The sequence below is a fragment of the Topomyia yanbarensis genome, chromosome 2 (genome assembly GCF_030247195.1).
Source record: "Topomyia yanbarensis strain Yona2022 chromosome 2, ASM3024719v1, whole genome shotgun sequence".
Taxonomy (NCBI): Eukaryota; Metazoa; Arthropoda; class Insecta; order Diptera; family Culicidae; genus Topomyia; species Topomyia yanbarensis.
Window position 1 is genome coordinate 139,556,017 of NC_080671.1, and position 12,779 is coordinate 139,568,795.

General features: G+C 42.1%; 1 protein-coding gene across 7 annotated transcripts in view; it reads right to left on the reverse strand.

Annotated features, from left to right (window-relative positions):
• The window catches only part of LOC131681539 (serine/threonine-protein phosphatase 6 regulatory ankyrin repeat subunit A), a 243,902-nt gene that overhangs the window by 72,009 nt on the left and 159,114 nt on the right, over nt 1-12,779 (reverse strand). For all 7 annotated transcript variants that reach the window (XM_058962363.1, XM_058962366.1, XM_058962365.1 and 4 more), the window contains one exon: nt 11,470-11,683. In XM_058962363.1, coding sequence (XP_058818346.1) covers nt 11,470-11,683 — 214 coding nt within the window. The remainder of the gene's footprint in view (nt 1-11,469; nt 11,684-12,779) is intronic.

Here is a 12,779-nt window from a genome sequence, read left to right on the forward strand (position 1 = left end):
AGAATCGCATGTAAAGAAATGTCGAGGATGTCTACTAGTGTCATCTCTGGATCCACCCGAACCAATGATAAGGAAGGATTTACCGAATGGGCCCTGGGAGGACATAGCTATTGATTTCCTTGGGCCCCTACCGAACGGAGAATCACTGCTTGTGGTAGTCGACTATTACAGTCGATACGTCGAAATTTGTGAAATGGATTCTACAACTGCGAAAGATACTATGGCCCAATTAGGAAAAATCTTCTGTCGTTTCGGGGTACCTATCACTATGCGCGATGACAACGGCCCACAATTCAGTGCGGCATGCGAGGAGCTAAAAAATTTCTGTGATGAGTTGGGAGTAAAGCTGATCAACACAACACCATATTGGCCACAACAAAACGGCGAGGTTGAACGACAGAACCGCTCGATACTGAAACGAATGAGAATTGCACAAGAATTGGGTCAAGATTGGAGACAAATATTGAATAAATATATTCTTTCATATGATGCCACGCCTCATCCGACTACGGGCCGGTCTCCAGCGGAGCTTATGTTCGGCAGAAAACTTTTTTCCAAACTACCACAGGTTCCACAAACCATTCGATTGGACGAGGAGGTTAGAGATCGTGATAAGTTACAGAAAGAAAAAGAAAGGATTTATGCTGACATGAAACGTAAAGCTCGTCCAAATGATATCGAGGTTGGCGATCGAGTTCTAGTAAAACGTACGCGCAAAGAGAATAAATTGAATTCAGATTTTGCACCAGAGGAATTTACAGTGATCCGAAGAAGGGGAGCAGATGTGTCAGTGCGTTCTACAAAAGACAGCAGTGAATATCGACGGAATGTGAAACATCTCAAAAAGATACAGACTATATGTGAACAGCAAACAACACAGACAGTACACAGAAATGAAGAGCCGTTAGTTTTAGAACCGGCAGATAATCCAGATGAATTAGTAACACAAGAAAAGCAGTCAGTGTACACAAAACGAATGAGAAAAGAACCATCAAAATTTCAGGACTATATCCCACATTGAAATCTTTTCAAAATAAAACCTAAAGAGGATTGTAGGGTCGCGCCCCTGTAAGCGTTAGTGTCATGTCCCTGGACAGTCGATGACAGATAGAGAGGGTAGGCGAAAAGGAAAAGAAAAAGTGGTCAGTTGTTAGAAATGCGTACAGGGATAGAGACTGGAAAGGATAGTTGAAAATTGGAGAATATATAACGAGTTGTTTATTGAATAAACGGTGGTTTTAATTGTTTCCCGAATCCGCTCCTTCACACTTACCACTCAACCACCGGCGCCGTCATCTTACGGAGGAGTACTTTTGGAGATCAAAAGATGATATTCTTTCGGTCGAATCGACCTCCCTTCGAAACCAGACATTGAAGTTGTCGATTGCTAAGCTAGAACCATTGCATTGCTTTCACCTACATTCCCTCTAGAACCTCAGATGGCCAACGAAGACTTTGCGACATTACGGAACTCCTCCCCGCACCGAGGTTAGTTTTAAGTGATTTTAACGGCAACGGTACGGCATGCACTGATAATATAAATGCGTAAATATAATGAAATTGTTCACAGTACCGTCTTTACGCATGGACACACTGGGCCAGAGCCATGTGCCCCGGGATTTTGGGGCCCCGCACTTAGCATGAATATAAAATCATTCAACAGACTAAATTTCAAAAAATATTTGTTCATAACATTTTAGCGTGGGAGTAACAATAGATCTGTATCAGCTCGAAATTGCACATTGCACCGTATCCCATGTGATCAAGACGCTTAAAGGGCATCAGAGCGGCAGAAAACGAGTCATTGCATGGACTAGTTGAACCAGTTCAAACGTCAATCCAATGATTCAAGTTTCAATTTATTTTTAACAATCAATCGTTTGGTACTCGAGCAATCGAAAAGCACACAATAACCCCATACTCATGGGGTTTGACATGAGTATTTGAAATTGGTCCAACCTATGAAAACACAGTCACCATGGTCTGGTAGATCCCACATAAAAACTATATCTTTGTGTTTTTATGAGTTATTGAGACCATTTTGTGGAGTCTTGATGGTTGTGAATTTTGGCACGGACCATGTTTATGGTCTTTTCAAGGGCCTATGTGGTGTTTGAACCAATGAGTATTTGCTCGGGTACACTACATACAACGTTTAAAAGGCACCGAACCTTAGCCAACAAACAAGAAAACTTTGTTTGGCGAGCGATCTGTAGGTGTGGATATCTGAGTCTGTAAATGGACAAATCCACATAGAATCGACCAAAAGTGACTTCTTGAGGTCTTACGAAGACTTGAAACTTTCTGGCAGGATTTCGCATGTTGCACTCTGCCTGGTCAGTCTAATACTGACACAAAACAAATTATGGTTTTTCGTAGTGCATTCGCCTCAACTAAAAAAAAATCCATCCATGAAGACAAACATGAAATCCCAAAAAAAAAGTTTGAAAATACCCGTTGGAAAGTGTTTACACACAACGGCCTTGGCTTAGCCCTTGATTTGATTACATGAGTCACGGCAAATGTGTGTGCGATTGAGGATATTTGAAGATCCTCGAACATTTGGTAGCGTAAATATTTCTATAAATATTCTTATATTGTGCTTCACACGGGCAGTTCTCCTTTCTAAATTCAGAACCTCATTTTTTGAATAAATGGTGGATGCTAAGGCATGTTAGGTGTCGCGTCAACGTGCACTCAGCGTCTATTATATTTCCTACCATTGAAACAAATTGTACGGATCATATTGATGGATTCGAGTAATTTGTTTGTGTCGTTTCGAAAGCAATTTTAAACAAACATTACGCGACAACTAAGGTATAGAGCACTTCGTATAACGAATAGTGAGCATGTTAATGGAAGTCTTCAAAACACCAATTTAGTTAACAGGGATACTATAATTATTACCAGTTCACTTTCTACGCTTCCCAGAACCTGTCATAATAATCGAATGCACAAAACGTGTGTCGTAATATATAACAAAAATCTACGCACCAACAATCCGTGCAAAAAGAGACAATATTGCAAAAAACCGCTATTTCTATTCCGACAGAAAGCAATGCGAACAAAATGAACGAATCTCGTAACGATTCGCGCGCTTGGGCTCCAAATAATACAGATTGATTTCAAAGGTTCCCAAATTCGGCCATCTGTAAGCGGAATATGAAATATTCGTTGCAAGTGAAATATTCATTGAAAGAAAAAATGTAGTTTTTCCCAAATCGGAAGTCGACTCCGTTTAGTTTGATGGTATTAGGAACATCAAGAAGGTATTATACCAGGAACAACACTAAACGAATCAATGAACTGATCATGTGCAAACTACATAAAGTATTCCAGAAATTATAAACAACAGTGCGCTTTGTTTATGGTTACGCATTGTGGAGTATGTACGTTGAAATTTTCGCACCACTACATAACGTTCCAATAATGGACAATAATAACCCAACATTCCTCCTTCTTGATGGAGGCACCCTTAATCCTCAAACAACGTCTTCCAACTTTGAAGGTCATTTTACTAAAGTGTAGTCGATAAGTCCATTTAACTGTATGCAGCTCACCTGAGTTCGAACACGCACAACCCCGTTTGTTCTCCGTATATTTTGAATCCCTCTTTATTTCTTAAAATAATTTCAACGCGGTTGACTGGTTTGGCTCAAATTTGGAAAAGAGTCTCAGGGTGGCATGGAGTGGAAATTGTTTTGCAATGCTGGGAATCTTTTTTTGATCGTTCTACATTACAGCTATTTATACCGGTTCAGTTATAGGGGCCTCATAACTCAATAGTGTCCAGGGGCCCCACATAGTCTTAAGTTGCAATGCACGAGTTTATTTCGTCGTTTTCTGCAACAAAGTATTTTCGTGCATTGTAAATAGTAGGTTTCGTTCATTTCATGAAAAATAATGGCCGCTTGGTGAACGAAAGCTTTCGTAAATTTTACACATCTAAGGTACACTGCACGAATGTTGTCGTTGATAACGATATTATTTTTCGCGAATGAAACGAATCTTTCTGTTTATTTTAATAAACGTTTGTGTATATTTCGAACGATTTCGTTGGTCGCACGAATTCATTTCGTTCATCTAAGAGAAGTTTTCGTATTTAATAGCATATTATTTTGACAAGTAATGTGAGCAACCAGCAGAGAAAAACTCAAATTTATTCATGCAAAAACAACGAGCAGTTCGCGATGGCTCAACTGAATCCGTACTGCTCCGGATTCTGAATCAACTGGAAGCGAAAGATTATTCTAAATTCTACATCTATTGAAGCTCTTTTGATGTTGACGGTTTGACAAATGGTGCTCGTAAACATTTTAAAGACTCTCGTATATAGCAGCGAACAATTCGTTTGCCGAATGGAGCTGTTTCGTAAAAAGCCAATAAAAAGCGAAATAGGAACGATTCATCATGTGTACGAAAAATTCGTATATTTTATGAAAATTGTCTGTACGAAACTAATTCCTAGCGATTTACGAATATATTCTATCAGTGTGGGGTTGTCTTAATGATGATAATCGATCTACCTCCCTCCACGAGCTTTGTGACAACTTCAATGTGACCATTTTGAACACGGGTGAATGACACGAGTTCCGGCTTCTCCAGCGTACCTGAGGACATCAGCTTTGTCCCTCTGCTTGACATCGCTGCGGCTAGATTGCATGCGGAAGGTAATCCCTGATCCCCACGGTAGCAACCATCTGTCAATCGTAATTACTATTACTGACGATTCGAGGCCACCGAATACAATCAATGTTTCGTATGAGTACTGGGGTGGGACAAAAAAATAGATTCCAGCTCCGAGCAACTTTTTAGGTCCAAATGGTACCAAAAACAACTGTGTAAATTCTTAGCTCGATCCCTGAAACTATATTTTTACGCCCACTGTTTTAAGTTTACATGAGTTTACATTTTGTATGGAAAAATTAACTTTCACAAAATAATTCCTCCAGGAGCCGTCCATTACTTCCTAAAAATAAATGATTATGTGGCTTTTATAGGAAATTTTACAAAGAAACAATCGTAATTACTATTACTGACGATTCGAGGCCACCGAATACAATCAATGTTTCGTATGAGTACTGGGGTGGGACAAAAAAATAGATTCCAGCTCCGAGCAACTTTTTAGGTCCAAATGGTACCAAAAACAACTGTGTAAATTCTTAGCTCGATCCCTGAAACTATATTTTTACGCCCACTGTTTTAAGTTTACATGAGTTTACATTTTGTATGGAAAAATTAACTTTCACAAAATAATTCCTCCAGGAGCCGTCCATTACTTCCTAAAAATAAATGATTATGTGGCTTTTATAGGAAATTTTACAAAGAAACAAAGTCTCGAAAACCACGAAACAATCTAACGCTTGAGAAAAAGTTATGAAGCAGAAACCGATTGATGCTCTGCCGATTGATAAAATATTCATTTTTTCTAGTTGTTGGTTGTCCAATTATATGCAATTTTGTTTTGATCTTCTCTTAATGTGTCAAAATCATTTATCTACACTGTTTAGCCACATCGCAAGAGATTTGAGGGATGAATTGAGGCTTCTTTTGTACATAATAAGAAAAAGTTAAAAATCTCTATATATAAAAATTAAATGGTTTCCGTGTGTCATCGCATAACTCAAGAACGAGATGACGGATTTCTTTGATTTTTACATTATTTGGTTGGTTATTTTCTGTGGAAGCTTCTTTGACATAAAAATCAAATATTGAAATTTTCTTAATCCACTTATTAGTGTAATTGCGGCATTTTTAGTTTAGGATTGTTTGCATAATTTGTCATTATATGGTGTTAAGTAATAAATTTTCTTTGGTGTGTTATTGGGTTTCAGTTTTTTCCGCGGCGTTCCATTTTTGTTAAAAAAGGACTACGTTTTGATTTTACTTGATTCCATGCATTTAAAAAGTAGAGTGGTGAAGGAGTTGATGAATAACGTGTATAAAGGCACTATTCATAAAGGAGGGTATGATAGCGGCGATGTTTTGATTCCACGAATTCCCATGGTTAAAACGGATTAAAATTCCAACTCAAGTCGAGTCTTTGATAATGAAAATAAAAATGTTTATCATACGTATATTACAGAACTTTTCGTAACATGTTTTATAGTTAGAATCATTATCATATCACAACCTAACTGGACTTTAAAAAATAGAAATTTGATCTACAAGCATTGCTATTTCTGATTTCGTTGTATTTTCCAGAAAATAATTATAGGCAGGAAAACGTCTGCTGGGTCAGCTAGTTTTGTATATAATTCGACCGTCAGCAGCAGTGATGCTATAAAAAGTGAAATTTTCATCAATCTTCAGCTCATAAATCGGTTTATGCTTAAAAACTTTTCCACGAGCATCAGATCGTTTCGCAGTCTTCTAGGCTTTGTTTCCTTGACAAATTTCCTATAAAAATCAGACATCTATTTATGTTTAGGAAGTAACGGGCGACTCTTGGAAGAATTATTTTGCAAAAGACGATTTTCCCATACGAAATCCCATGTAAACTTTAAACCATGGGCGCAAAAATATAGTTTCACCGATCGGGCTAAAAATTTGCAGACTTGTTCTGGGAGCTAAATGGGATCCAAAAAGTTACTCGGAGCAAAATTTTATTTTTTTCATATAACCATGTCCCACTCTAATGCTCACCCTATCACCTGATTTACTCTCGATCATACCACTCTATTACATCCCTGTCGCTCCCCCTGGCATCCCATGTGGGACATTTTTCTTAGGCCCCACTTCTGACATACCATATGAGGCTAACTTGGGTGCTCATCGTTTTCATACCTTGTGAGGCTTACTTTTGTGCTCACCCCTAACATACCGTGTGAGGCTAACTTGGATGCTCACCCTTCATTCCTCTGCCACGCCACGAGGTATCAATAGCGAAGTCCCAACATACTACGCTACGACCCTCCCGTTTGGGCATGAAGCAGTCCACATATAAGCCTATACACTCACTCTTCTGCCTTGCTTCGAGATGGCTGGGTTTACCCCTTACGCGGTTGCCAGCCGCTGCGCCAAACCTGCCTCAGCATGAACAGACCATTCACTCACTTTTTTTGCGCTCGGCCCTTTCCGCTCCAACTAACCAATCACTAGTTAGTCGTGCCCGTCGTCTGTTGCTCGGTGCGCCAAATTCCCTGTAGCCTACAGGCAATCTGGGTGGTTGCAGTCGAGACTGCGTTCCACTTCTCCACCGATTGACACATCCGCTGAATAAGGGTATCAGAGGTTGTGTCCCAGTCACAGCTCTTCTATCGGCGTCGAAGAGAGGACATACGAACAATATGTGCTCGGCAGTTTCGTCGACACCTGGGCAGTCAGGGCAGACGGGGACCTCCGCGTGCCCGAACCTGTGGAGGTACTGTCGGAAGCAGCTATGACCTGACAGGAATTGTATCAGATGGAAGTGAACTTCCCCATGGGGTCTACCCACCCAGCTCGATAGGCTAGGTATCAGCCTGTGGGTCCACCTACCTTTCGAGGAGTTGTCTCACTCACGCTGCCATCTGGCGACCGAGGTCACCCTGGTGCGCTCGCGGGCTCCTCTATTGCCACATAGCTCAAAGCACTCCTCATTTTCCCGGATGACCAGCTCGACAGGCATCATGCTCGATATCACGCAGGATGCATCGTGCGGTATCACTCTGAGGCACATCACGCGGTAGGTGCTCTCCAGTTTCTGCAGGTAACTGGTTACCCTCAGTGCTCTTGACCATGACGGGCCGCCGTACCTAAGTATAGATACGGCAACGCCTGCCAGTAGCCTACGTCTACTGGCGCACACCTTTGAGCTGTTGGACATCATCCTCGATAATGCCGCAACAGCAGTCGAAACTCTCTTGCACGTATAGTCGACATGGCTGCCGAAGGTCAGCTTGTCCTCTATGATGACTCCGAGATACTTCAGACTCCGCTGTGAAGTGATCACGACTTCTCCCACATGGATAACTGCATGTTGTGCCGACTTGCGGTTGTTGACGATAACTACCTTCGTCTTATGCTGAGCGAGCTCCAGGCCTCTCGCGCTCATCCATTTCTCCACCGTGTTGATCGCGTGTTCTGCGGTTAGTTCTACCTCAGGGATTGACTCTCCATAGACCCCCAAGGTTACGTCGTTGGCAAAGTCGACGATCTTGACTCCAGGAGGGAACTTCAGTCTCAGAACCCCGTCATACATGAGGTTCCATAGCACCGGGACTAGGATCGAGCCCTGCGGGACTCCGACGGTAATCGGAACCCTTTTCTGACCGGCATCGGTCTCGTATAGCAGTACGCGGTTCTGGAAGTAGCTTTCCAGGATCCGATACAGACCCACCGGTAGGCTAAGCCGATGTAACGAGAACGCGATGGCATCCCAGCTTGCGCTGTTGAATGCGTTCTTCATGTCAAGTGTCACTAACGCACAGTATCGAATGCCTTTTTCGTTGGATCGCTTTCTCGGCAGTCTTTATCACTGAGTTGCTAGCGTCCGTGGACTTACCCTTCCGAAAGCCAAACTGGTTTCTTAACAGACCGTCCGTATCTTATGCGTACGGTAACGGCACTCGTCAAGGCATCTCTGCATAGCTAGCCTGAACATGTTCGGGTTCGCTATGATCGCTGCCTTGAGAGCGCTGTTTGGAACTCCATCCGGCCCTGGAGCTTTGTTCATTGCAAGGGAATTAGCCACTGCGAGTAGTTCTTCATTCGTCACTGGAGCCACAATTTCGGCCGTGCTCCCACTGTCTCGTAGTGCAGGTGGCCAGGGGCTTGTGGCTCGAGACGGGAAGGGCTAATTTCGCAGCTCGAAACACTTCACGGCGGTTCTCTCTTGCATCCTCGGTGCGAGCTCTTTGCATCCTACGTCTAGCTCTGAGTCAGGCTGATCGTAGAGCTGCAATCTCGGCAGTTTTTCTCGGCATAGTGGCGTCGCACGCGCGCGATAGAACAGCTACCAGCGCATCCCCGCTTAGACTGTCAGTGTTGGCCTCCAGTCCCAGGGCCGCGGTGAAAGCTTCGCTGTCGAAGTGATTGGACTTCCACCCGCGTGCCTGACAGGGATCTCCCGCCCTCGGATCCTTCCCACCATAGTTGATCATAAAGCGGATTGCTGAATGATCGCTATGGGTGTAGCCTTCGTCTACCCTCCATTCCATGCCTGAAACCAGACTCGGGCTGGCAAATGTTACGTCAATCCATGCCTCCAACCCGTTTCTACGGAATGTGATAGCGGAGCCATTGTTAGCTAGCACAGTATCGAGTTTCGCAAGCGCCTCCATTAGCGCTTGGCCCCTGCTATTTGTACAGCGGCTGCCCCAGTCTACTGCCCAAGCGTTAAAGTCTCCCGCTATGACTACCGGTTTCCGGCCCACTAGGTTTGACGAGAGCCTGTCGATCATCTAGTTGAACTGTTCTATGGGCCACCTTGGTGGAGCGTAGCAGCTACAATAGAACACCATTGATCTTGGCAATCGCAACACCCCCTGTGCGGAGGAGTGTATTTCCTCTTGAAACGGGAACCGTCCCGTTGTACAGATTGCCACCATCCCGATCAGAAACACACAACAAAATGATTTCAAAATTATATCTTGCTTTGAAACTTGTTATAATTTTCTGTTATTTTAACTACTAACTAGACCAAATTTATAACACAGTATTTTACGACAATTGCATTCTGTTATAATCTTGTTATATCTTTCTGATCGGGATCCCAGACCCGTCCGACACCCAATTGCCGTTGCCGGCAGGGATGTTGTACGGGTTTGATAGGAGGGCGACATCTGTCCTCGACTCCGAGACCGACTGCCACAACAGCTGTTGGGCTGCTGCACAATGGTTAAGATTTAGCTGTGTGACGTTCACGGCTTCTTCTTATTTGCCTTACCGAAGGGACACGAAGGTCCACCCATAGCATGATTACGGGCTTGCTTCTTAGCGGTTCAGATAAGGCATTTATGCGCCTTAGTACAGCCCCGCTCCTTATGCCCCTCCTCGCCGCAGCGACGACATAGTTTGCTTCTGTCGGTACCCTTACATTCGAAAACAATGATCTTTTTTTCAACCAATTTGGATGCATTCAAAAAGATCGTTCACCCTTCAACAAAGTATTATATTGAACACTTTCATATCTTCGAAAATCTGGTACTTATTATCCACATTTCCTCCACAGTGTTCAAATTGCAAATATCATCTTGTCAATGGGAAACATACTCTACTAGAATACAAATTCGGCAGCTATCCTGAACACTCAAAGCTGGGGCTTACGAGATTGCAGTTTCCAGTGTTTAAAAACAAGACACTTCTGGTATCGAGACATATAAGAGAAATAGACTCCACACCCTATTTATTTCGAAAGAGGGCGATGTTTGAAAGAGGGCGAATGAAAAGACGTAGCATAGACAACTCCTGTATACCATCCGGCGATTACACAGCCAGAATGTCTTTTAAGTAACTCTGCTGTTAAAACCATGAAACACAAGTTCTGCGAGTGTCCAACGGTCCAAACAGTATGGACGGTATTGCAACAGAAAATATCTGTATTAGATGGTAGGCGACTTAAGTTCAACGATCGCCTGGGACCAACACTAGCCATTATAAGTAGAATACAACAATATAAAGTGTTGAAATCATTGTTTAATGTTTAATTACATTACTTTTATTTATTGAAAATAAAAAAGGAAAAAATTTAGATGCAGTCAACCACCACCTAGTTTTATAATAATAAAATTATAATTAACTTGACAAATAAAATATATTTAGCAAAAATAATCTCACCAACTTTGAGCCTTGCAAAGATCCAGTTCCCTGTCGGCCTTTCAACTTCGCCGTTTCCAGGACCTTTTGAGTTAGTAACCGGGATGTGTTAACAAAAACCAAACAAATTCCCATGGTCTCAAATACCATAAAGTTGTTTAAAAAGACCATAAATATAGTCCATGAAAAATTCTCAACCATCAAATCACGATAAAATGGTCTCAATAAAATTATAGATACAACAAAACATATAGGTTTTAGGTATTTATAAACCTATTTTGGTGTATCATGGGATCTACAGGACCATGATGATGGTATTTTCATAGGTTGATCCCATTCCAGACGCTATAAAAACACCATGTATTAGGGGTGAATTTGAACTATAAGCATGGGGATAATCAAAGCTTTTCGTTAGCTCTGGAACCACCTTCAAAGTTAAGAAAAGCTCAAATTGATGCTTACTTGTACTCGTGATTTTTTCGATAAGTGTCACTAACGTACGTAGGACTGTTTGCGTTGATGAGGTAATGTCGTTCCGAAAGCATACGATGACCAAAAAATTTCTTCTACCATGTTTCCAACGAACTATTCACTAAATAACATGGATAATCAGTTCTCTCTTAAACGGGTTCAATTTCACTTCACTTCTGTACAAAGATGATGCTGTCAAAAACCTTGATTTAATACTAACCATATCACCTACAGATTTTGTTAAAGATTCTTGCCACTCACCTTGATTATCGATGATGGAAGCTGAAGCACGAACGGTGTAGAAGTACTTGACCATCGCCTCGTCGCCTTCGGCCGCCGCTATATGAAGCGCGGTTTGACCATCGCCATTCTGTAGATCAACATTGGCCCCGTAGTCGATCAGGATTCGGGCCATCTCGACGTCCTTTCGTCGGGCGGCCAGGTGCAGTGCCGTATCGCCATTGGTTGTCGTGGCCTAATGAGAATCGTATTATTGTCGTAGAAAGAAAAAAAAATATTAGAACTTGTTGGATTAGATTAATTTACTGATCATCTAGAAACAACAAAATAGCTCTTTACTTCTTCAGCCACATCTAGTATAATCCCCCATCGACGCCGCATGACAATTGTTTCTATTGCTAAATACTATTTTCCAGATCACTTCACTCAATTACACAACAATCTTCCATCACAAACCTCATTTCCAGATCGCGTACCAACCGTAACTGTGCTCGTCATTCGTGATTAGACTTAGTCGAACCCCCAGGTTTGAACCAGGCCGCGGAACGTGCACTGAAAGCACACGGCCATCGCTAGTTTTTCTTCCGAGTCATCTTGTGTCCACCTTGATGAAGACTTGAGTGCCGGAAGGAAGCCAGAAAGGGAAAGTCTTGGCCGTCGAGTGGAAGTTGAGTGCATTTTTTCAGTTTTATCCATGAAGACCACTAGGTACTGTTTGGCCAGAGTTCCACCAGCTGACAGTCCCCATCCGTTTTCTAGGTGGCTAACGTCTGTTTGTATGACAGGGAACCGTTAAGTGCCGAGAATGTGGAACGAGTTTGGAGCACAAATATGGAATTATGTTGAAAGTATCTAAAGTAGACGCATGGTGATTGAATTGCAGAATCGAAAGACCTGACTGACCATGCGTCTCCATTAAAAGAACAACAAATTTTCAATTTTGGTAATAAATGTTCCCCTCAAAAAATAGATAGACGTACAAAACAACTCCTACGTACAACGTATTGTCCATTTGAGTATTTCTTTGAAGAGTGTTAAACGACGTTCCGCTTGAATTGTTTGTTCATTTATACGATTGTTTATATTTATCCACCTGTGAACGTTACGCCGGTGGCACCAGGGTTGAAATCGTTTATTGGATTAAGCTCCTTTGCATTCAGTGCATTCAGTTGCAACCCTTTCGGAAAACCAACGGTTCTTCAAATTTTCTCTACTTTTTATGCCTACACGCTTAGTTTGTTGCTTTTATCCATCGCTTGGCAAGCAAGCTTCGCCTTTGCTATTTTTTCAACTTCTGCCGCCCTGTTAATTATAGATTTATTGCCTACAGC